The sequence below is a fragment of the Carassius gibelio genome, chromosome A12 (genome assembly GCF_023724105.1).
Source record: "Carassius gibelio isolate Cgi1373 ecotype wild population from Czech Republic chromosome A12, carGib1.2-hapl.c, whole genome shotgun sequence".
Taxonomy (NCBI): domain Eukaryota; kingdom Metazoa; phylum Chordata; class Actinopteri; order Cypriniformes; family Cyprinidae; genus Carassius; species Carassius gibelio.
Genome location: NC_068382.1, coordinates 23,826,190 through 23,850,739, shown reverse-complemented (window position 1 = coordinate 23,850,739; position 24,550 = coordinate 23,826,190). Strand labels below are relative to the sequence as shown.

The 24,550-nt window shown below is 36.0% G+C and overlaps 2 protein-coding genes across 5 annotated transcripts in view; one reads left to right on the top strand and one right to left on the bottom strand.

The window, feature by feature from the left end:
* Window positions 1-24,550, top strand: part of LOC128025507 (dedicator of cytokinesis protein 1) — a 207,708-nt gene that overhangs the window by 70,922 nt on the left and 112,236 nt on the right. For all 3 annotated transcript variants that reach the window (XM_052611937.1, XM_052611936.1, XM_052611935.1), the window contains exons 24-27: window positions 4,829-4,899; window positions 7,008-7,114; window positions 12,249-12,376; window positions 15,184-15,279. In XM_052611937.1, coding sequence (XP_052467897.1) covers window positions 4,829-4,899; window positions 7,008-7,114; window positions 12,249-12,376; window positions 15,184-15,279 — 402 coding nt within the window. The remainder of the gene's footprint in view (window positions 1-4,828; window positions 4,900-7,007; window positions 7,115-12,248; window positions 12,377-15,183; window positions 15,280-24,550) is intronic.
* Window positions 22,325-24,550, bottom strand: part of LOC128025514 (inhibitory synaptic factor 2A-like) — a 36,638-nt gene continuing 34,412 nt past the window's right edge. For both annotated transcript variants that reach the window (XM_052611945.1, XM_052611946.1), the window contains one exon: window positions 22,325-24,525. In XM_052611945.1, coding sequence (XP_052467905.1) covers window positions 24,342-24,525 — 184 coding nt within the window. In that variant the 3' untranslated portion in view covers window positions 22,325-24,341. The remainder of the gene's footprint in view (window positions 24,526-24,550) is intronic.

Below are 24,550 nucleotides of genomic sequence, written 5' to 3'. Positions count from 1 at the left end.
AATCTGTATGTTTCTGTCTTTGATGTGTTGAAGTGTGTGTTTGTGTGTCTCTCTCGTCACATGACCTCCTCCTCTGTCCACTGTGGCTCTGGCTTCACAATCTTTAGCTTCTCCTCAAGGTACTCTATCTGTCCTCCTCTCCTGCTGTCTGTTTCTCCGCTCCTCCTACATTTGTGTGCCGTTATTTATTTATTTTTGTCCCTGACCTTTCCTGTCACTCCTTTTTTGCATTAACACACCTCTGTTCCATCACACACATGCTCTGTGGCCTTGTGGACGGGTCGTGAGTCGGCCTGGAGCGATGCAGGTCTGTCGCTGACTCAGATCTTAGTGGTTTTGTCAGAAAATTAAAAATTGATCTTAAGACGCACTGTCAAGGGAAGGAATGTGCTTTTCTCTCCGCTGGCCTTGTTGAAACAGGAAAGCTAGAGACGACGGGAGTGAAACGGTGTGTCAGCTCGAAGTACATTGTGTTCACATGCCCTCACACTTATTATTTAAAGAGTATAACAGTTTCAGCGTGTGCTGCTCTGTTTTTACTGCACGTCAGGTTTGTTTTTCTCTTTTCTGCTTTGAGTTGTTTTAGTGGGAAATGAAGCTCAAGTGTTTAATTTTTTTCACCATTATTGTTAACAAACTAAATTGAAAATAACACCGGTCTGTCTCTTTATTTCACATTCTGACACATTGATTAAATTTTTATAATTCTTTTGTAAAAATGTAATAATTAGTTTGTTCATCTATTTTTACAGAGATAATTTTTTTTCCACACTAAAACTTGTTTTTCTTACATTATGAAACGTTTTCATTTATTTATGTATTTATAATTCTGACTGTTGTAACTTTGAGATGACATGAGGCTTTAATAATTTTTTATACTTTTGAATACTTTTTTTTTTACATTATTTTTATATATATATATATATATATATATATATATATATATATATATATATATATATATATATATATATATATATATATATATATATATATATATATATTTACATTTACATTTAATCATTTAGCAGACGCTTTTATCCAAAGCGACTTACAAATGAGAGCAATAGAAGCAGTCAGGTCAACAGGAGAACAACAACAGTATACAAGTGCCATGACAAGTCTCAGTTAGTCTAGTATAGAACGCATAGCCAGGATTTTTTTTTTTTTTTTTTTTTTTTAATTAAATGAACAAAGACAAGAAAATGAAAAGTACTGGTGTTAGTAGGTTAAGTGCAGGCGAAAAAGATGAGTCTTCAGACGTTTCTTGAAAATTAGTAAAGACTCAGCTGTACGAATTGGGATTGGGAGGTCATTCCACCAGCTGGACACAGTCCAGGAAAAGGTCCGTGAGAGTGATTTTGAATTTCTTTGGGATGGCACCACAAGGCGTTGTTCACTTGCAGAGCGCAAACTTCTGGAGGGCACATAGGATTTAACCAGTGAGTTTAGGTAAGTTGGTGCCGTGCCAGTGGTCGTCTTGTAGGCAAGCATCAGTACCTTGAATTTGATGCGAGCGGCTACTGGTAGCCAGTGTAACCTGATGAGGAGAGGAGTAACATGAGCTTTTTTTGGCTCATTGAAGACAACCCTCGCTGCTGCATTCTGGATCATTTGCAGAGGCTTGACAGTACATGTATATATAAATATATATATATATATATATATATGCACACACACACACACACACACCCCCACCGTATTTTCCGGACTATAAGTCACACTTTTTTTCATAGTTTGGCTGGTCCTGCAACTTATAGTCAGGTGCAACTTTTTAATTTGACATGAACCAAGAGAAAACATTACTTTCTCCAGCCATGAGAGGGCGCTCTATGCTGCTCAGTGCTCTTGTAGTCTACCACTGAGCAGTGTAGAGCGCCCTCTCGTGGCTGGAGAAGGTAATGCTTTCTCTTGGTTCTTGGTTCTAAATAAATGCGACTTATAGTCCAGTGCGACTAAAGGCTGGTTCACACGGCAGGATAATTAGGCCGATTTTAGTCCCGATTCACCCCTTCCGACAATCTTAGGATGCTCCGATTATCGTAAAATAATCTGATCAAATATTCCTGCCATGTGTGGTGTGTTAAGACTGCTCTCCTCTGCTCGGAAGAATGTCGGGACCGCTCCGATCTCAAATCGAGGATATCCAACATGTTGGATTTATTTGGCCCGATTTCTTCTCATGTGTGGTGTCCCCCAAAGACAAACGATCATGCAGCCTGTGGACTGTGGAGTGTAGCCAATCAGAAAGTGAAGTGACGAGGCGGTGAGGAAGTACCGGGAAACAAAATCAAAACAGCCGGCGGCATGGCGCACCAGAAAGTCCGGTGGACGTCGGAGATGGAGGACCAACTCGTCGACCTGTGGCAACACCATGAATGTTTGTACAACGTTTCGTGTAAAGAATATCATAACCAAAATGACAAGGAGAGGAATTGGGCAGAAATTGCTGCTGCACTTGAAATAAAGATTAAAACAACAACTTACCTCCATATCATGATATAGCAAGTATAGTCCATGCTCGCGTTGTCTCCACCTCTTTGACCATCGCCTTTTCTTGTTTTTCTTATGTTTTTTTCCGTTAAAAACAAAGCACAAATTATAGCCACTGCATCCTCTTTGTCCGCCATGATTGTTTACTCTAAAGTCACGTTTGGTCTCGAGGGATCTTGCGAGATTTCCCGTCTGACCTGGGAATGCTCGGGAGTCAAATCGGTTCGTGTGTGATGTGTTGATATTGCCGTGTGGCTGCACACCACACACTGAATGACCAAAACTGTTAGACCCATGATTTTTTTTATCGCCGTGTGTGGGGTCTCTCAGGTTTGGAAAATCGGCCGACAATTTTAAAATCGTCCCTTGTGAACCAGGCCTTATATATGTTTTTTTCCTCATCATGACGTAATTTTGGACTGATGCGACTTATACTCAGGTCGACATATAGTCAGAAAAATACAGTATACAATAATTTTTTTAATGCATCATGCATGTATTACACATACTTACATATATACATACATATTTGTCTTGGTATTATTATCATCTTCCATCTTATCAGTTCTTAGCTATAACTTGTTTTTTCCTTGTGTTGCTTGTGCGGTTCTTTGAAAATATGTGTAATTGTGATCCAGACTCTCCAGCATCCTAAAATGTGTGCAGTCGATGTGATGTATTCCAGCAAACTGACAAACTTTCAGTGAAGTCACTGCTGTAAAAGTCTCGGCCTGACTGGTGTTACAGTTTCAAAACACATTAAATCAAAAGCAAGTCATGGCCTCAGATATTCACTTTTTTAGTGAACACTTGAACTCCAACAGCTCATTTTGCAGCAAACTCTCAGGTTAAATCAGACGCTATGTGGGCTTCTGGGAAGAGAATATTTATCAAATGGGAAACTTCATAACCCATCCATCACTGCCTGTGTTGACTCTTGTTCCACTCTGCTTTCAGATGCTTTCTTTTTACTTTTAAATGATTTCAAAGTACGTCAGAGTTTGACACCATGATGAGGATCAAACAGGAAGGAGCCGCTTTAAATCCAGATCTGTAAACTCTCAGGACTCACACATCTCCAGGTGTGACTAGAATAAAAGCAGACATTTATCAGCTGAACAGCAGTGAAGCTGTTATAGAAAGAAGCTGCGAGTTGAGACTTTCCTTAAACAAGATTGTTAAAGCTTCCCGATGTTTTCCTGTTGTTGATCGTGTAACAAGATTCCTGTCAAACTTCATCAAAGACAATTGAAGCTACCAATACAAACCAGAAGGCTGTTGAAAGCAAAAAAAAATTCTCTTTGAAGTTGTCAGAATGAAGTACTTGATCTTGAATGAAGAACATGATCTTTACTTAATATCCTAATGATTTTCAGCATAAAAGAAACAAACAATTTTAATCCATACAGTGTTTTTTGGCTATTGCTACAAATATACCCCAGCAACATTCTTAAACTTGTATTATTTATATACAGTATATATATATATATATATATATATATATATATATATATATATATATATATTAATATTATTATTATTATTATTATTATTATTATTATTATTATTATTTTAACGGCTGTATTTCACATTCTGAAACTTGTTTGTTTGTATTTATATTTTATTAACTGTTTGGTTGGTTTTATTTATTATTTAGACAGTGTAATTAACATTCTTAAACTTTCAATGTTTTTTTTTTCATTACATTTTTTTTTCATTTTCTTTTGCATACTAAAACTTTATCAACTTTTTTTTTTTTTTTACAGACTATGTATTTCACTTTCATATTATTTCATATTATTTATATGTCAGGCAATGAACAATTTCTATAGTTTGTTGTGTTTTATTTATTTATTTGTTTATTTATATCATTACATTGCATTATGATAAGTGTTAGTTGCTTGTTTGGAGAGTAAGTTAGTTTGTCAGTGTTAAGGGTTTAGAGAAGCAGTTAAAGGAGAAAACGAGCGTGTTCATGGCTCATCTGTGCTCTCTTTATTGATTGAGTGCTGTGCTGGAGAGTATTTTAGTATGTGTGTTTTGTGACCAACTTCTCTGCTTGAGGTGCATGTTATCAGCAGCTAGCGTCTCGGATGATCATCAGTTGACACCTTCATGTCATTCCTTAAACAATGTGAAGTCACTCCGATTCCTCATTGTTCATCCTTACAGACTTTGAACAGCACTCTTCAGCAGAAATTAACACAATCCTCTAAAATGCTTTTTTTATGCTGCTTAACTATGATTTTCCCATCTTTTTCCATTTATTTAACAATGTTTGAAAGTATTTTTGAGAGCATTGATCATGCTAATCTATATTTCTTGTGAATTCTAGGGTGCTGCACTGAAATACGTCCCGACTATCGTCAATGATCTGAAACTGGTCTTTGATCCCAAGGAGCTCAGGTGAGTTTATCAGACATTGTTCATGTTTATATCTTTTTGGGATACAGACTTTAATGAACGGTTGTTGTCAGTAGCATGTTTTAATACTGGCATGTTTGCACATAGGCAAAAAAGTGAGTGTTTCAGTGTTGTGTCATTGAAGAATGAGCAACAAATTGAAAACATATACCATTTTGAGTTGTTTTTTATGTTTATTTTATAATCACATGAGTCAATGTCTATGAAATTTAAATTAAATTTCAATTGTGAAATGAATGAAACTAAATGAATAAACCCACATGCCCTTCATCTCCTCGTGTGTCCGTCTCCATCTAAGTGACTGTGAGAGGCTGCTAATGAAATCAGGTCTGAGTATAGTGGAGCTCTTCAGTCTGATGCTCCTCACACAAACACATCATCATCATCATCATCATCTTTCTGCCTGATGGAGTTCTGTTCATATGTCATTACAGTTACTTTATCACTTTGCCGCTCAGGTCTTTCTCGCACGCTTTATATTCAACACACAATCGGTGCAAAGTGACCCGTTGCTGTGGAGATGCCTGTCTGTCGGTCTGGATAATGTGTTCCTCCCTGAGTGGCATTATAATGGAGTTAGGCGGCTCATGTGATGACACACAAACACACACACACACACGTGGTGAGAGATGATGGCAAGAATCCTGCTGCTTCTCACAAGTTTAGCTGACAAAGGCCTTTCTACACCAAGCCAATTTTCCTAGACGTGACATTTTGTAACAGATTAAAAATAATCTTGTTAGATTCCCGGAGTGATTTGTGTTGTGGTTGTGTTTGGCTGCAGATGTTTCAGACTGAGGGCTGTTGAATGATTGTGTGCATGCATATAGAGTAGTTAGAGCCAAGTACAGCTAGTGGTCAGCTGATGTGGGTTGGTCAGTAGCTGATGGTGTGTTTAGTTTAGTGGTGTATTTAACAGCTGGTTGGGCTCAGATGTGCCAGATAAACACTTGTGTGTGCTGACTGAAGTGACCTCTCGCTGTGATTGTCTTCTTTCTGTTCTTCTCTTCATCGCTTGTTCTTTAATCCTGCTGTTGGAGAGCTTGGTGTGGTTAAGAGGATTTCAGCTCCTCCTGTGTCTCTTCAGACTCCTGCGCTTCTCTTCACTTCCAGACAATAAACCTGGCCTCTTTTCCCACTGTCCTTTCTTCCTCATCTTCTCTTTTCCACCTTCTTTTCTTCTTCATCTTTCTCTTTCTGTTTGCTTTCCTGCCTGTTTACATTCTTGTGATTGCAGTGATTGGTAAAAGGCACTGTTGGGCATGACAAGCATCACATAATCTTATTGCACAGTTTAATATTCAGAGACGAAAGTAAGGAAGTCATTTCTCTGTTGATTCTCCTAAAAAGTTAAACCACAGATTCTGAACAGGAAGCATCCTGAGCAGTATTTGGGGATGGGACTTTTGTTTGGCTGACCGATGATGGAAGAGCCAGTTCAGGTGCTTCAGGAAATGTGTTTGGCACTTTTGACTATCATTGAGTGAGGATAGAAAAAATGACTGGAGGCCTGCTTGGCACACACCGTGCAAGCATTGTGTTGTTTGCTCAGAGTTCATTGTCACGGAAGAGTGTTTGCCCAGCAGAGAGGTTGCGAGTTCCACACACACACACACACACACACAAACACACACTCAGACCAAACAAATGCTGAATGAGGCCATCTCTGAATTCTGTCATCGTCTGCCAGACCTCTCTCATCCCGCTTTCTTCAAGTGCCAGTTCTTTCCACAAAAAGAGCCGCTGCTCTCCTGTTGTACCCTGGGCTCAAGCGTGTGTGTGTGTGTGTGTGTGTGTGTGTGTGTTGAGATGAGGACAGAGAGGTGTAGCCCTTGGCACTTAGCATGTTTTAGAAATGAGCTGTCACTTCAACAGCAAGTAGAGATGAGAAGAGAGGCATGCACAAACACTCTCACACACCTGCTAGTGTTAACTAAGTTCTAGTTGTGCAGTGCTGACCTCCCCTCTCTCTCTCTCTGTCTCTCTCCCTCTCTCCCTCTCTCTCTCCCTCTCTCCCTCTCTCTCTCTCTCTCTCTCTCTCTCCCCCTCTCTCTGTCTCTCTCTCTCTCTCTCTCTCTCTCTCTCTGCAGTAAGCTGTTCAGTGAGTTTATTCTCAAAGTTCCTCTGGGGCGTCTGGTGAAGCAGAAGTTGAACTGCATGATTGATGTCGTCCACAGCGACCTGTTTACTCAGCATGGTACGTACACACACACACACACACACGTTCTCTCTAAAGGTCACTTCATGCTGTGAGCTGCATGAGCCGCTGCGATTGGTGCGTTTGGTGGAATTGCATCTCTTCTGATATTTTTGATGGTAAAATGAAGCCTTATGTTTACAGTGCAGTGGTAGAACCTTTTTATTTTACTTTGACTAAAAAATTATCAGTACCCATATTGGTCTCAATTTTCCCATTTAAACTTTAGTAAAATAGCATAATTTAGTTAACTTTAAATGACCTGGCCAGTAGTGTTGTCACGAAAACAAAATTACTGTTTCGATACCGATACCTAGTCAAGATTTGCAATTTCGATACTTTTCCTGAAAAGGGAAAATACACTCTCAAATATCATTGCTGTGCTTTATTTTTTAAATCCGGGACAAAATTCTAATCATATAACACACTAATAAATGAACATATGAACAGCAGATATATTAAACATTTGAACAAAATATGAAATGTCAAAATATAAAAAATTAATTAGAGCAATGACATTCAAGGTAAAGAGAGAATAAATTTAGCAGCATTATCTCAGTTATAATTAGAAACATAAGAGTAATAAATTTATCTTTATTCTGAACTTTGAATAAAAATATGAACAGCGATTATATTAAACAATGTTTCTGAACACGATTAAATGTCAAAAAGATAAATAATATCAATTTAAGCAATGGCATTCAAGTAAAAAAAAAAATAGCAGCAATATGTCAGATATTGTAACTTATTCTAGGTTTTTTTCTTTTCTTTTTTTTTTTCTTGCAGAAATCCAGGTAATACTCATGAATGTTTGTCAATGGCATGTATGATGCAGTGTGTGTGTGTGTGTGTGTGTGTTAAAGCAGTGTCATATGGCAGCTCTGTGGGTAGATTGTAAGTAGATGCACGTCATTCAGCAGTAATTATCTGTGGATGTGTCTCCTGTTCTGATTGAATTAAATCACTCATCACGCGTCCTTGCGCTTCAGTCTCAATCGCTCTCATAAGGAACGACAGAAAGAAATCAGGATTTAATGAATGAGACCAATAAATAATGTTTAATTTCCAAATAATCTGATTATTTGGTAAATAATCCACAAGTGTTACTTGTTTGTTAAATTATAATGAATATTATTTTTTGAAAATTATTACTCCTTTTTGGAGTTCCCATGTACAGTGAATTATTATGATATAATAGAACTTATTTTTGTAAGCTGGTTAAATAATAGTTGAGCTGATTTTTTCTGGGTTTGTCTTTTCTTCCGAGCTCTGGCGCAGTGCTCTGCCAGTGTGTTTGGCACCAGTAGTAGTGGTAAACTGAGATTTGAGAAGTTGTTGAGCTGTAGATCTTTTTGTCGTATCTCGCTGAAGGCCGGCTCGTCTCAGAGTGTGTTTGTGGCTGCTGATTCCTCCAACACACGCTTTCCAGTGCCAACAGATCCACTGGAATAAATGACCCTCAGATGGGCCTGTCTAACCTGAACAGAAGTGTTGAGCGCTCCCGGCTGGTGTCACTTGTTGTTTTTCTGAGCAATGTGTGTGTGTGAGTGACTGTGTGTGTGGTTCATTGCACTACAGCACAGATTTGTCAACTTCCATTTATTCGTTTATAACAGATTTAGCTAATGTAAACTACACATGATTGTTGACTTGCGCAAATGACGTGTTTCCAGAGGATTTCACTTTTCATTTCTGTCTAATGAGCGTTATTCTGAAGTTAATTTCTGAATTCAGTTTGACAGCATGCTAATATGCATTTTTAATGGTTGTTTTTCCAAGCTGAGTGAGCGTGACTATTACTAATGCTCATTCTTGAGGTCATGCACCACTCATGTTTTCTTCAGAAAATGTCAGATGTAGTGTTGGTGTGGTGCCACACATCAATTTGAAATCATGGACAGCTTTTCACTTCTGTAAACACAGATTGATATTGGTTTCATCATCATTAGATTCATGGAGACTGTGCCTTTTGACTTGGAGAATAAAGACTTTATATTAATATGTTTATGCATTTATTTCTGCCCTTATTCATGCATTCATATACAGATTTATTTATTTAAAAAAAAATGCATTTGTACATTAATGCATTTATACATTTATTTATTTGTTTAACGCAATTATGCATGCATGCATTTGTATGAAAAAAAATGTATGCATGCATTATTTTATTTTATTATTTTTATTTATATATTGTACATTTTTATTTTTGTAAAGGGGGTAAAAATTCGGATGAAACATAATTAAACTTTCCCCCTGGTTTTCTGTTTCTTTGGTGTCTCTCTCACTTTCTAGCCTTGGTCTGAGCTTCCTACCTAGATGGTATTTGAAGGCATCATTGCACATGTGCGAAAGCCGTTCCAAACAGTAGCATGCTTAATCTATCTTACTTATGATGCCTAATATTTTCCAAATTTGATGTCTCTCCATATGCATTTTCAGCCACTGCAGTATATCCTCAACAGTCAGACACAAAACTGAATTTGAGCAAGGATGACTGCGCTTCTAAATGACTATCTTTTTAAATGATTCTTTAATTTAATTTAAAGAAGTGAGTCTTTAATTACAGGAGCCATTGGCTCCGTAGTCGATGTTTCAGTCCGAGTAAAGCTGCTCACTGAGCTTTGGTCAGTCTCTCCGTGTCTCCTGTAATCTGGTTTTTTTTTCCTCTCTAAATTCACGGAGGATAGATGAATGTTTTCAGCCGATGAAAGTAACATCAGTGTTCATCTGAGGTTGTAAATCCACTGCTGGAAAAACTTTCAATGACCTTTTCTGTCCGACTGAAGAGGAGTGTGAAAACATCATCTGCGATTCTGCTTTTAGATTTTATGAAGGTAACAAGAGAAACTCTTCTCTTCATTGTGCTGACCTGAACGACCCTGAGCTGAAATGAACCTGCAGACTGATCTTTGCATTTAGTTCCTTTACAGCGACCATGCCTTTGTACTAACTTTTTTTATTTTATGTATTTTTTTTAGATGCATTTATTTATATTCAGTTAATTTATGCATTTATTTTTGTTTTAATTGAACATTTTTTTAAATTAATTTATTTGTATTTGTATAGTATTTAATTTAATCTATATTTAATACATTTATTTTGGTTTTATTTTTATTTATACATTTATATTTGAATGTGTTTATGCATTTATTTATGTGTGTTTTCTTTTTATTTATACATTTATTTTTATGCATAGATTTTATTTATTTTATTTCCATGTGATTTTTAGAGAATTAAATGTAAAATCCTTTATGCCAAAATGATAGACTGCTATTCAATAGTTATAACTCATTGAAATAACGTTGCCGTTATGCCATTATTATTATTAGAAAGCAATTGAAGTTTCAGTTGCAAGAATAGAGTGAATGTGGGAAATATTTGGCCACAGATGACCATGATCAGAATCAAATACTTTTTGATTAATAACATAACTCTGCATAGAATGTATGGAAAACATAAATGTAAAAACTCATAATTCAGCAGTTACTGTATTTGTTTCTCTGAAAAATGCATGGTTTCAGCTTGGTACTATATATATATCGTCCTGGGAGTCTCAGACTTCTGTCCTGGAATAGCTTGTGCAAATTAGTCTTTGTTGAGTGAAATGAAGGAAAGCAGAAGTCAGGACTCATTTTAGCAACGCCGTCTCGCTGCTGATGTCGGACGCTGTGATTAATTCTGCCTGGTAAAGTGCCGTCTCAAAGTTCACGGCCAGGTCAGTTATTTAATGCAAAAGCGTATTGTAAAAGGATAGTGTGGATTTATTTGTACGAGTTTAAACCGGCCTGAACAGCATGATAAATGAGCTCTCAGGAAGGCCAGCGGGGGTTTCTGTGTGTGTTTGCTCCAGTAATGACTCCTAGAAGAAAAACTGATTTACATTGATTCAGCTCTCACACAGAGACTCACCAAACCCCGCCTTCCATGCTGATTGACAGATTGTGTGCCACGCCCACTTCCTGTTTTATTGGTTTTATGGCATTTGCTTTCTTTCCTTTATGGAGCAGATGACAATCTGCACTTTCAAGTTGTGTGTGTGTGTGTGTGTGTTTGTGTGTGTGTGTGTGTGAGATAGAGATATAAGGATATTAGGATAGAGATATTTTGTTGAGGCTTTTTAATCAGAAAATATTTGGCCATTTGGTTCCTTGACAATTCATAGCAAACACTTGTTTGTATTTTTAATAAAATATAGTTGATTCTTTTAATTTTAGCATTTTCCCATCTATTTTCATTTACTTTTATTATAACAAATTATTGTTATAATCATAGAGACTCATTATACTCTCATTTGGTGAGATGTTAATGCCATTTATTTGTTTTGCCTTTTTTCTTTAAATCTTGATTTTATGGTTTTAAAAAGATTTAGATTTTCACGTTTCCAGTATGATCTATTCATTAGTTTGTTTATTTTCTATTTATTTAGAATTTTGAATAAAATCGTTTTCTTCAGTGCTTTCAACATTTTGATTTGTTTAATTATTAAAAATGATCATATAAATTTACTTTTGGTTAGTCATCTATAAACGCTGAAGAAGCTAAAATATTTCTTGTATAGTAAGTCAGACCAATTTTTTTTTTTTTTTTTTGCTTTAACTTGATTTTGTGGTTTTAAAAATATTTAGATTTTCACATTTTCAGTATGATCTGTCCATTTGTGTATTTGTTCTTTTTTAATTTTAGAGCTTTCTAATAAAATAATTGTCATTTTAAATGCAGCTTTTTCAACTTTATTTGTATTACAGATTGTCTTTATAATCATTGATGCTTATTTACTTGCATGTGTTTAGTTACCTACATTTTTTATTTATTTAGATTTTTTTTTTTTATAAAAAATAAACTAAGTTCAGAATGAACAAATCTGTTATTTTATGTAAATGATCATGATGGAGATAGATTTTCATTAATTCATTAGCTTACATTGGTTTAGCTGTAGTGCAGAAGACTCTTTCTTGTTTATTTTATGTAATACAATTTATTTTTTCATTTCAATGTCTTCACTGTGTTCTATAGTTATTGATTTAAAAACAGCTTGGCTTGTAGGCTGATATATTTAATATTTCAGGTCAGCGAGTTTGCTCACTTCAGCTTGTAAAGAGATTATGTCACCTGTTGTGTGTGTGTGTGTGTGTAGACTGCAGAGAGATCCTGTTGCCTTTGATGACGGAGCAGCTCAAACTTCACCTGGAGAATCATGAGGAGCTGGACTCCTGCTGTCAGCTGCTCAGCAACATCCTGGAGGTGCTTTACAGGAAGGATGTGGTGAGACACACACACACACACACACACACACACACACACACACAGGTCTCTGCTTCTTAAAGGAGTATTTCACCAATGGAAAAGGAAAGTCTCCTAAAGTGAAGTATTCACTGAAAGGCAAATCTCTTTGTGTTTATCTCCTGTCACATCCTTCATCTCTCATGACCTGTATGTGACCCACTCAGAGATGTGAGTTTATTGAAGTACGATTAATTAATTTTTGGCTCATGTTCTGACCGTTAATTGGATTCTATGGCGCTCGACTGCAATTTACCCGGGCAGATATCCAGATGCACTGTTCTCTTCTCCGTCATTTGATCAATTGCTGCCGTCGTGATCAATAGAAAACTTCCTTAACGTCTCTGTTAAAGGAAATGTCTATTAGCACTACTTTCAGAATACGTCTCTGTCCATGTCTCATAAATGAAAAGTAATTAACTATAAAACCTTAACTAAACCTAAACTAATTTTCATTTAGTTTAATTTGATGTACTAAGTTAACTAAAAATTTAAACCGAAGTAAAATTTATAAAAACTATACAGAAAACTTAAACTATATAGACTTAGTTAAAAAGAGGAATACAAGTAACAAAACAACTAACATTTAAAAAGCAGGAAATATAACAATAAAAATAACTAAAACTGATAAAATAAATGTAAACGATATATACAAACGATATATACATTAAAACCACTAATAAAAATGACTAAAACTTTAACAAAAAATGGAAGTAGAGAATATAAAACTAACAAACTAAAATAACAGTGAAAACAGCTGGATACATAAACAAATAAAAATGACAAACAAAATTAGTAAAATTAACAAAATTGAATAAAATCATAAAATGTAAAAACAATATGTAATAAAATATCTAAAACTGAAATTAACAATTATTTTAAAAAAAGTAGAGATATTAAAACTATCGTGTTTTTTATTAAAAAACAACAAAATGATTCTCTAAAACCCACTAAAATTAAGAAGAAAATCAAAAAGCAAGAACTTATTCAAAATATTAATAAACACTATAATAGTATCTTGAAGATACTAAAATAACTCTGCTTTACACACGCATGTATGTACATCACTGATGTCCTCACTTCCTGGTGTTGTGGCTGAAGCATCCTTTGAACCATTGTGCAAGTGTGTGTTAAATAATAATCAGATCACAGTCTAGAGCAGAGCTCTCTCTCTCTCTTTCTCTCTCTCTCTCTCTCTCTCTCTGGTTGGAGATCAGCAGCATCCTTTGAGGAGGATCTTGGAAAAGCTTGTTTAATAATTGACGATCTGCTGTGAGTGTATCAGGATGCCCTCAAACAAACATACACACAGCTCGCAGTGGTGGATCTGATGCAGATTGATTTTACACTAGTGAAATTTCAAGAAATCTGTTAACTGTGCTGACTAATATATTATATATCTGTCCTTGTCTAGTACACATGACTCCAGCAGCGTTCACACACCCACACACCCACCCACCACGATCACACATTCCCTACAGTGATGCAATTTTTCTACTCAACATTTCACATTCACAAGTCATCGAATAGACCAAATACATTTAAAAGTGAATTTGTTTATTTTATAAACACAAGGTCATGTTCAGCGTGTCTGAAATTGAAAATTTAATAAAAGGAAAAATATATGTATTTCAGTCACTCATGTTACTTATTTCAGCGAGGTTAAGATTATCATTCATGCTGCTTGATATAAATTATGTAATGTTGCAATCCTAGATAAATGGTAAAAAACGCATGATCTTTTTTTTTTTTTGACCAATTAAAGGTACAGGTTGTTGGACCTGCCACTAGAAGGCGCACTACCAAAACAATAACAATCGCGTGGTTTGATGACGCTAAGGAGGAGTGTGGAATGATGGGATTTGTTGTCTTCTACCCAACCGCTGACGGCCATCAATCAGACGATCTGAAAACGATTACCACTTGTTTCAACAAATATATACACTCATGTACATTCAAACACAATAACTGGGCATACATGGCAAACGCGAGTTCAACGATGCGGAAGTAGATTACATACAAAGTCAATGCAAAGGCGCGATAAGACGCGTCCTCTCGCGGGTCTAGAGACGCGATGCCCCGCGTTTGGCATGCATGCCCCATAATACTAATCTTGTTGGTCATTATAATAGCATACGTTTTCTGTAAAGATACGATTCAAAACAACTCACCTGTTGAGTAAAACACAAGCGAGATCGGCATCTCTTTCTAGTTGAAGTTTGTCGCGAAGCTCTCTCCATCTAGTAACACCGATATTGATCCTCACTCTTTCTCTCCTCTTGTCCTATACGTTTACGGGAGCTTCCCTTGTCAACAGAACCAGCGGAAGACGGTAAACAGTAATTATTATGTTCCATAAATAAGTAACACAATCCACCATAAAACATGCAAGAATAGTAAATAAGAAACTGCTTGAAGCAAGCTAGTGGTTTGCCGGACGCTAGACACTACTTCCGCATTTGTCCGTAACACTGTTGTCATGTGGTTTCTACGTCAGTAAAATCGTTAACAAAGTAACTAACGTCATTGACAGGCGACTGCACTGCTCCGCGGCGCTGTTTAGAATGGGAATTTTCTCATGATTTACAAGAAGTTGAAAACTATATTGTTAGTAATCAGCTGGACAAAATATATAACACTAGCCAAGTGGTTTTTGGAAATTTTTCCTCAAATATCTTACAAATTGTACCTTTAAGGCCACCGAAATGGTGTTTGTCACAGTTTGTTTTGAAAATGTTGTCTTATGTGGATAAATCATTTATTAGTGTTGTATTTCTGTGTTTTTTTAGGGCCCGACGCAGTGGCACGTTCAGATCATAATGGAGAAGCTGCTGCGGACGGTAAACAGGACTGTGATCTCCATGGGCCGAGATTGTCCTCTCATAGTAAGTGTTTCTCTCTCTGTCACAGGCTTGTTCCTCTGGGATGTGCTGAGTTTTGGGCTTTCCTGTGTCTGTGGTTAGTAACAGTGTGTTCTACCATAGCAGTGCAGTTGGGCTGCTGTCTGCAATCCTCTAATGTCTTCACACACACACACACACACACACACACACACACACACACACACACACACACACACACACACACAGACTCACAGCCTGGCTTTGTTCAGGCAGGCAGAAAAAATCAGATTTCAGATTTTTTGGCATATCCAATTCAAATCCTTTTAGTCTTTGTGATCCAAACAGAAAAATAACACATTAAAGCTGAAATGTGTCATTTCTGACTGTTTTCAAACAGGTTTCCCCAAACTCTCATCCTCATTGGTCATCAGCTCATAGACCCCCCCCCCCCCCCCCCCCCCCAAACTCACACCTTTGGTTGAGACAGTGCATATATTTGAGCAAAGCCGCTCCACCTGATGTTTGTAACTATTTTTCAGTATTTTGATCACTTTTGGTTTGTTAGTGTCTCTGTGTTTGTGTTCATTTGATATTGAGCAGATGGTGGAAACTCACAGCGTCTTTTGGCACTGCTTTTACAGCTCCTGTGATTACAGAAGCACACATTGCTTTAGTTTGCAGTCCTCCTGTCTGAGCTGATTTGAGATCAGGTGTTAGGCTGTAGTTTAATCAGAGAGCTCCAGGCTGTCAGAAGTGCAGAGATGCTGATAGTGGTCGTCCTTGACTTTTACAGCCACATCTCTCCATATGCATGCTAAACATCTCTTCCTCGCCCTCTATACGCATAGTCTTCATTTTTTCCAAACCATTAATGCAATAATAGTTAATGAAGAATAGAGCTTTCAAGTGTTCAAAATATGCAAAAGTACCAAAGATGGACCATGAATTTTGCGAATGCACCAATATTGAAATTCTAATACAGGTCCTTCTAAAAAAATTAGCATATTTCAGTTGGTGTGCAATGAATCTAAAATATATGAAAGTTTAATTTTTATCATTACATTATGGAAAATAATGAACTTTTATCACAATATGCTAATTTTTTGAGAAGGACCTGTATATAATTTATATTAAATAGACATTAAAATATAAACCTACTATTCCATTTTATTTATCCATGGCACATGCATTTTTATATGTAGCCTAAATTAAGTTGTCCAATGACTTGTTTGCGTTATTTAGGCATTGTTTTATTGTATTACATTTATTTCCAAGGCAATATATTATATTCTTGTTAATACTTTACAAAACAACAATTTTTAAAGTCCCTTATTTAACGTGAACTAACAGAGAGCAATTATTAAGTTTAAAGTAGTGCTGTCAAATGATTAATTGCATGCAACATAAATGTTTTCGTTTACATAATATATACTTTATTGTCCAAATTTGTCTTGGACTCGAAAGCTGCAGTAGTACACTAGTACAACAACCTCACACAATAACAACAATAATAATATTAAGTGAGAGAAGGAAAAAAAAAGATATACGTTTAATATATATAAATAAAAATACACACACATGCATGTATATACTGTATTTAAGAAAAATGGTGTTTATATAGAAAATATTAATATATAATATATCTATTAATATATGTAGCATATATATATATATATATATATATATATATATATATATACACACAAATACACATGTAAATATAAACAAACACACACACACACATGCATGTTTGTGTATTTATATATTTATAATAAGTATAAACAGTACACACATATATTTTGTAAAGAAAAAACTTTTATTTTGGGTGTGATCAATCGTCATTAATTGTTTGACAGCGCTAGTTAAAAGTGAATCTAGTATTCTTTAGCATTGCTGGTGCCATGAACCGAACCGGACCGAACTGTGGCATTGGTGCAGTGTTACACCCCTAACATTCATGAGACTGTGTAGAAGTCTCTAGTGACTGACGTTTGAACATGTATGTGCCACTGAAGTACTTTCCTGCCTCCATCATTCTCTCTCCTCTAGAGTTCAGGAAGTAGCTCTGCGCTGTGGTGTTACTATAGAACGATCCTCTGATTTATGCCTCTTCTTTCTACTGAGCTTATGTTAAAAGGGGTCCAAACTCCAGATGCTCAAGTCCTGATGCTCGAGCCACATAATGCCCATTCATCACTCTCAGGGTACACATACTGTACTCTTTGCTGACCTTTGCAGTAAATCCCTCTGTCTTATGCTGTGCAATCGTATGCCAACTGAGCACATCTGCCAGCAAGAGGGCTGGGCAAAATATCCAACATTAATGAAAACAGAGTATTAGACTGCCATTCAACTAGTTTCATTCTGACAGAGAATTAAGACTTTTTAAATATATTTTCTGTGAATCGGTTCAGTTTCATTGAATCAAATATTTGATTATTTTTTTTTTTTTGCATTTGTTATATGCAGTTAAAAATGATTGTGTTTTTTAATAGACTAATTCTTGGTTAAGTTAATTTAAAATGTAACATTGTGGATCTTATCGGCTATAAATGGCTTAAAATGTTCCTTTACAAAAACATTACAAGTCTTACTGATCCCAAACGTTTGTTAAAATGTTGCTTGACAAATCATAAAAAAACAAACATTTGATGGCCTTTCAGAACCAAAAGTAAAATAAAGAAATATATATCCCAGACCCTGCGTTTAATTATGCAAACATGTCATTATTTAATGATGCATTTCAATACTTGAAGTTCTCAGATTTATAGATTTGACTGCTCGTGATTTGAAGCTATGTCTGTGTATGACTTTTTTATGTAGTAAGTATGTTTAAGAATGCATGTGCTGCAGATTCAGTTGAATTGTGTGTAGATTAGTGTGTGTGTGTGTGTGTATGTGTGTGTGTATTTTCTCTCTGTGGGCTGCTCTTTCACGCTGACCTTGTTCGTCAGGGCTCTGTTGCTTGGATTCAGATTTATGCATTAACTTTTCTCTGTGGTTATGCTGGATCTGAGTGTAGAATTTAAATGAGACTGATCAGTGCACACACACACACACACACGTCGTGCATACAGATGTGTCTTACAGTTAAGAAAGTCTTCTTAAATTTTAAAAAGTCTGAACCCTACAGATTGTATTGGATTATTATCTGTGAATGACACATCTCATCATGCAGTGGTTGAGGAGAGGCTTGTATGTACTATTTGACAATGAAATAAGAGTCTAAAAATCCCATGGATAAAGGAGGATCCCGATTGTGTATTAGCTTTAGATCTGAGGGAGCTATTTTGCTATTTTTCTCCTAATGTACGTAAGCAACCATTTCGAAATGCAATGTTAACCATCTTGTGCATCTAACACATTGAGTGCATAGCAAGCAATATGCTAAACCTTCTCTGAGCAACCTCTGTACCATCATGTGTTGCATATATAATGAGTTTTTTCATGATCAGACAAAAAGATTTGGAGGATCATCACTCCGGTATTTTATGATCTGCAGTTAGTGTTTTAGTCTTTTCTCTGCCTGTCTTGTATTTAAGAGCCTTATAAACCTCAACTATACCATCCAGGAGGCTTTTTTCTTTGTCAGGATCAGTGCTTGTCTATGTTCAGAGTTTTTAGGCTCCTCCCATTCCTCTGCAGTAGGAGGGGCCAGGTGGAGAAACTAGGCCTTTGATTGGCTGCTCTGTTTGATTGACAATTCATGCCTTACGTCAGGTGCGGTCTGCAGCATCAGTGCAGCAATATCCTTTTAGATTTACATTCTCACCACATTCTCTGTGCATTAAATATACATTTGTGATGATAGAGAGGCTCTTCAGATTGATTTTTTTCTCTCTGTAGGTTTTTGCTGACTGTCCTCCTTTAAGTGCTTTTCAGATGAGTTTTTCAAACTCTCGCATGGGAAATACCGAACGTTTCCCTCTGCAAGCCTGCGTGGGAATTCCCTGCTTAATAAACATGGAAATGCACACACACTCCTTCATTGTGACCTGGAGAAATCTAATAACTCTCAGTCTCTTTTGATTTGCTGCTGGGAATGAGAGGGAGGTATTATTATCACTAAAATAAAAGTGATTTCTTTTTTTATTATTATTATTAAATGATATATTTGCTCCAAAACAGCTTAGTTTGTTTTGTTTTATTCCCGCTCAAACTAATGAACTTATAAATATATAAATATATATATATATATATATATAAATTATCTTTTTTATTTTTAATGTAATTATTGACAGTTTTATGTAACAGTCTGAACTAATTATTTATTAAAATTACTATATAACACAAAGCTACTTTTAATTGATTTCATTTAGGTTTTTATTAATTTATTATTGTAGTTTATTTTTATTTAGTTTAGTTTTGAGGGTTATTCCGCCTCAAATGCTCTTCTGAATCGCTCTCAATCTCTCTCTCTCTCTCTCTCTCTCTCTCTCTCTCTCTCTCTCTCTCTCTCTCTCTCTCTCTCTCTCTCTCCTCTCTCTCTCTCTCTCTCTCTCTCTCTCTCTCTCTCTCTCTCTCTCTCTCTCTCTCTCTCTCTCTCTCTCTCTCTCTCTCTCTCTCTCTCTCTCTCTCTCTCCTCTCTCTCTCTCTCTCTCTCTCTCTCTCTCTCTCTCTCTCCACACTGTTATCATGATCCTCAGAGCAGGCTTTGTACTAATATGAATTCATCCCACAGAATCAATCCCATGATCTTGCTGTTGCCATCTGGAGTGAATCGTAGTCACCGGGTCTGTATTTGTACTTGATTGATTTTTTTTCTCCCTGCTGCTCCTAGATCACTGCAGTGGGTTTATTCTTTTCCAGTGTAATCTGATGATGGGGAACAGATCTCACATCCTCTCCAATCTAAAGCTGCTATTCACACATAATTACACATTCCAACAATTAGCATCTGCTCCGCCACAGTAGGGTCCCTGAAATCAAAAGTGACAATTTTCCAGTGAAATATGACATTGTACAATTCTGATACGAGACCACCATTGAAACTCATCCTCAGGCTAGTTGAGCTTAGTAAATGTCAGCTAACTCTCATTTATTTACTTCATTTGCAGTGATTTAGGATTTGTAGTTTTTTTTCCTTCCCTCATAAAATTGGATAAATACGCAGTTTTATGTGTGTAAAATTAATTTATCATTTGTTTTTAGCCAAATACTATTTTCGCGTTGAGTAAAATGAATGTAAAATGTACTTTACTCATATATTTATTTATAATGCCTGTGCATAAAATAAAGCTGTGAAATGCATGATACATCCAAGAAGTGTCAGAAAGACTCAGATAACGGAGCCACTCTTTTTATTTTTTAATGTTTTATTTTGTATAGTAAATAGTTTTAAAAACTGTATAAAATACACAATATTGCACATAATCAATTGCACTTTTTTAAAAGAATAGAAAACAAGCAATGGTCTCTTTAGGCTACTGTAGAGCTGTTGAGAATCACAGCCGTGGTGAAACGAGAGGAGTTTGAACTGTGTTTCAGCAGGGAGAGAGTGAATTCAGTGGAGATGTTGTGTTTTTTTATCAGTCAAGTGGACTATTTTGCCCTTTCTTAAAAGATTTTGGCACGTATGTGTTTGGCCTCTGCTGTCACATTCCCAGAATGCTTTGCTCTTGTGATGTCATGGAATCTGTATCACTGGAGATGATTTAAACCCTGTTTTGTTCGATATTTTGGTCGCTGAAATGTTCTGTCATCTAAACCCATCTTTGATGTTTGATCAGTATGGCTTTCGCTCTGGTTCTGGACACACACACAGGGTTCTTTTCATTACATTTCACTCCGGACTAACCAACTAATGCATCTGAGATGTGCGTCTGGCTTTTCTAGGTGCAGTGGTAGTAAGTCACGCAGATTAATTTGATGAATAAACACGTGTGTCATTTTGCGGTGTGTACTGTATGTGGCCTAGGGTTTGGCTGACTGACAGTGACAGATGATCCTGATTCCAGCCCCAAGCTTTCAGTTTCCACACAGTTACATCAAATCATTTCAACGTAACATAATTAAGTTGTTCCCGATCACAATACCAATTATAACACAATTTAAACATTAATGATTGTATGGTGTAAAAAAACACCAAACTAATTATAGGCTAGATGTTTTACACAAAGCATACAATTTAAAGTAGATTAAACAGACGAGAACATTTGGGTCCGATCATGGGTGTTGGATAATAAATATATTACAATAAAATAATAATTCAGTTGAATGTTTTAATGCTCTGTGCACAGTGTTCAAAGTATACTCAAGCGTGGATGGTTGAGCTCGACACCTTCTTGACTTGCTCGGTCTCAACATTTACCAGGTGGTCACAAATGTTGGGCTGTGCTCCGACATCCACGGACATTTCTGATGACGAAATCCACCCCCCACCCCTTCATCCATCGCAGTGTTTCACTTTAGGCGTCATCCGATGGGAGTTTTTTTTGGTAGAAATCACCCAACCCTAATGTGGCCTGTATGTTGTCAGGAAAGAACGAGGTGCGTTCTCGCTGTGGACTGTTGGTGTGTGAGATGTTTGAGCATCGCAGTGCTTGTAGAAATGACTTTAGGTTGTGTGGGATTCCTTTTATCATCTCTCTCTCTGTGTTTGGCTATATGAGTGAATTTGAATGACAAAACACATGTATTATTCTCCCCAAAATCAAGTAAAAATTTTGAAAAATTTTGCTTAAAGAAAATGTAACCAAGATTTTTTGTATCGACATTTAGTTTACAAGCATATTGCCGCATTCAGTACTCATTACCATAATGCAAATAACTCTCTTCATTATTTCATCATTATAATGTTGAAGTAGATATTCAAATAAAATAGAATAAAAATAAATTAGAAAAAAAAAATGTGCATACAAACACACACATATTTTTATTATATTTATGTGTGTGTGTGTGTGTATGTGTGTGTGTGTGTGTGTGTGTGTGTGTGTGTATATATATATATATATATATATATATATATATATACTTATAAAATTATACTAATTACTAATATTATTTTGTAATTTAATTAGTATATTTGTGTGTGTGCATTATTAGATATGATTAATTTGTTCCAATCTATTAATTAGGGTAATGAGAATTCGGAGCAAAATCTGTTTAATTGTCGTAAAATAATGTCATAAAAAATAGGTTCTGAGAGCCATTTCATTTACATTTTTCACCTTTTCAATTTTCTTTATGCAGTATAAATTTTCTTTTTCTGGTGTTTTCCTTCACCTGTGACTACATTTCTTCTCTCCGTTCTCAACAGTCTTTCTGAATGCTGGCACTGCTCTCATTACTCTCTCAGACCTGTGAGACACACACACACACACACACACACACACGCTCCAGGATATCTTATTTGCTCTGATGTTCCTTGTCATTTTCACACCAGGAACATTGTTTGATTCAGTGCAGGTGTAGAGAGTGCGGTCGCACTAGACAGGATGTGATGTCACACGCTAGGTTTTTAATTAAAAATAGATTTAAAATCAATAAAATATTAATGTAATCTACATTCCTGCAACAGCTTATTTTATATGCAGATCAGAGTTCATCAAGTCTAGTGTGATTGCAGCTTTATGGTGACTGTTTCACATGGTGGGTGTTTACACTTGTAGTTGTAATAGAGTGCAACAGTTGGGTTCCGGAATGCCATTTATTTTCTCCATAGGGAAGTGCATTTTTTTTTTCTTTTTTTTATAGCTAGATCTGACCTACTGTAAACTCAGTTGTTAATAGGTGATATAAGCTATTGAGCCATCAGTCTGCAGAATTTCAACTTATGTTTTAAATAATCATGGTAAACAGTGGAGATTTCTGGTAAAAACAAAAAAACAAAACTACATTACCCATGATGCTTTACAGAAAATTCCAATCATAGAGTCACAACGAGCAAATCTCGCCAAAAGATTGCAGACTATTTTATATTGTATATTAAAATATATTGTTTCTGATCAACAACTTCAAGTGGATAGTTATATATTTTCTTATTTAATTTGATTATCTAATTCACAATGATTCATGGGATTGTAGTCCTTTCCCTCCCTAAAGCCATTAAGTACACACATCTTTGCCTTTTTCTCCGATTTTCAAATATTTAATTTTTTCAAATCAGAGTTTGTAATGTTGTAGCTGGATGGTTTGTTTTATGGCTTGCAATGTTTTGACAGACTTTTTTTAAAATCCCTATGGGAAAATGAAAGGAAAATTGCTTCCAGAACCAACGTTGTTGAAAAAGTGGATGACACTAATGCACTCTATAGAAGAACATTAATTGGAATTAAATGATTTCAAATTAACAGAGTTGAAAATGCTTCTTAAAATTCCAATAATCCAATAAGTGAGAGAAGTTTATACATGTAGTGCATCTAGAAAATCTTTAAATATGATTATTACGAATCTACAAAAATAAGTCACACTTTTCTTCCTTATTTTTTTTTTCCTGGTAATAATAGTAAGTGAAAGTTTATATGAATTCACAGAGGCTTGTAAGATTATTTCTGTATAAATCCTCTATAGTGCGTTTGTTGTGACTTCACCGGTTTGATATTCACATCCTCGAGTAAGTTTTCCGTTCTTGATATCGGGTAAGATCCATAAAGTCCTCTGTGGGAAACATCATCCAGTGCATCTGAAGAGTTGTGCTTCCATTTAATGCTGTGGTTTCCGTGAGGAAGAGAAGACCGAAATGAAGAAAAAAAGTTTGTGTCCTGTTTGTGTTTTAAATCCATCTGATTTTCCAAACCTTTAGCAGGATAAAAAAAAAAAAAAAAAAAAAAAACTTTGCAAAGCAAGATTTTTTATCGATCCAGTTTCCATGAGGGAAATAGTCTCATTATTCCTTTTTTTTCCAGGAGAAAATTCCATTATTCTGTTAAATATACACATATTTTTTATATATTAATACTAGCTGCAATATTTCCAAACCTAGTTCAGTACTTGCATCCATAAAGTACCAAAGGGTCAAAAACCAAAATCATTCTGATAGGATTTTCCTGAATCATCCTGATCGGAAAACAAAGCAAGTGAACAGATGCTCCTGTAGCGATGCATTCTGTTGCTGAACTCCTGTACTGAAAATATGATGGGAAGCTGTGTATGTAATCCAGCGGTCACAGAAACCAGAGTTTCCAGCGCGCGTGTTTCTTGGCCTCCGCTTTGGACTTGCGTTTGGGCGTGGAGCCGATGGTCTCCTGAGGATACGTCAGAGGGGGGAACGGGGACTCCTCGGTGGGACACAGTCTCTTCATCAGAGGCTGGAGCTTATCTTCCTGCAGTTTAAAGTCCAGCTCCACGCTGCAGCACAAGGACACAAGAAATG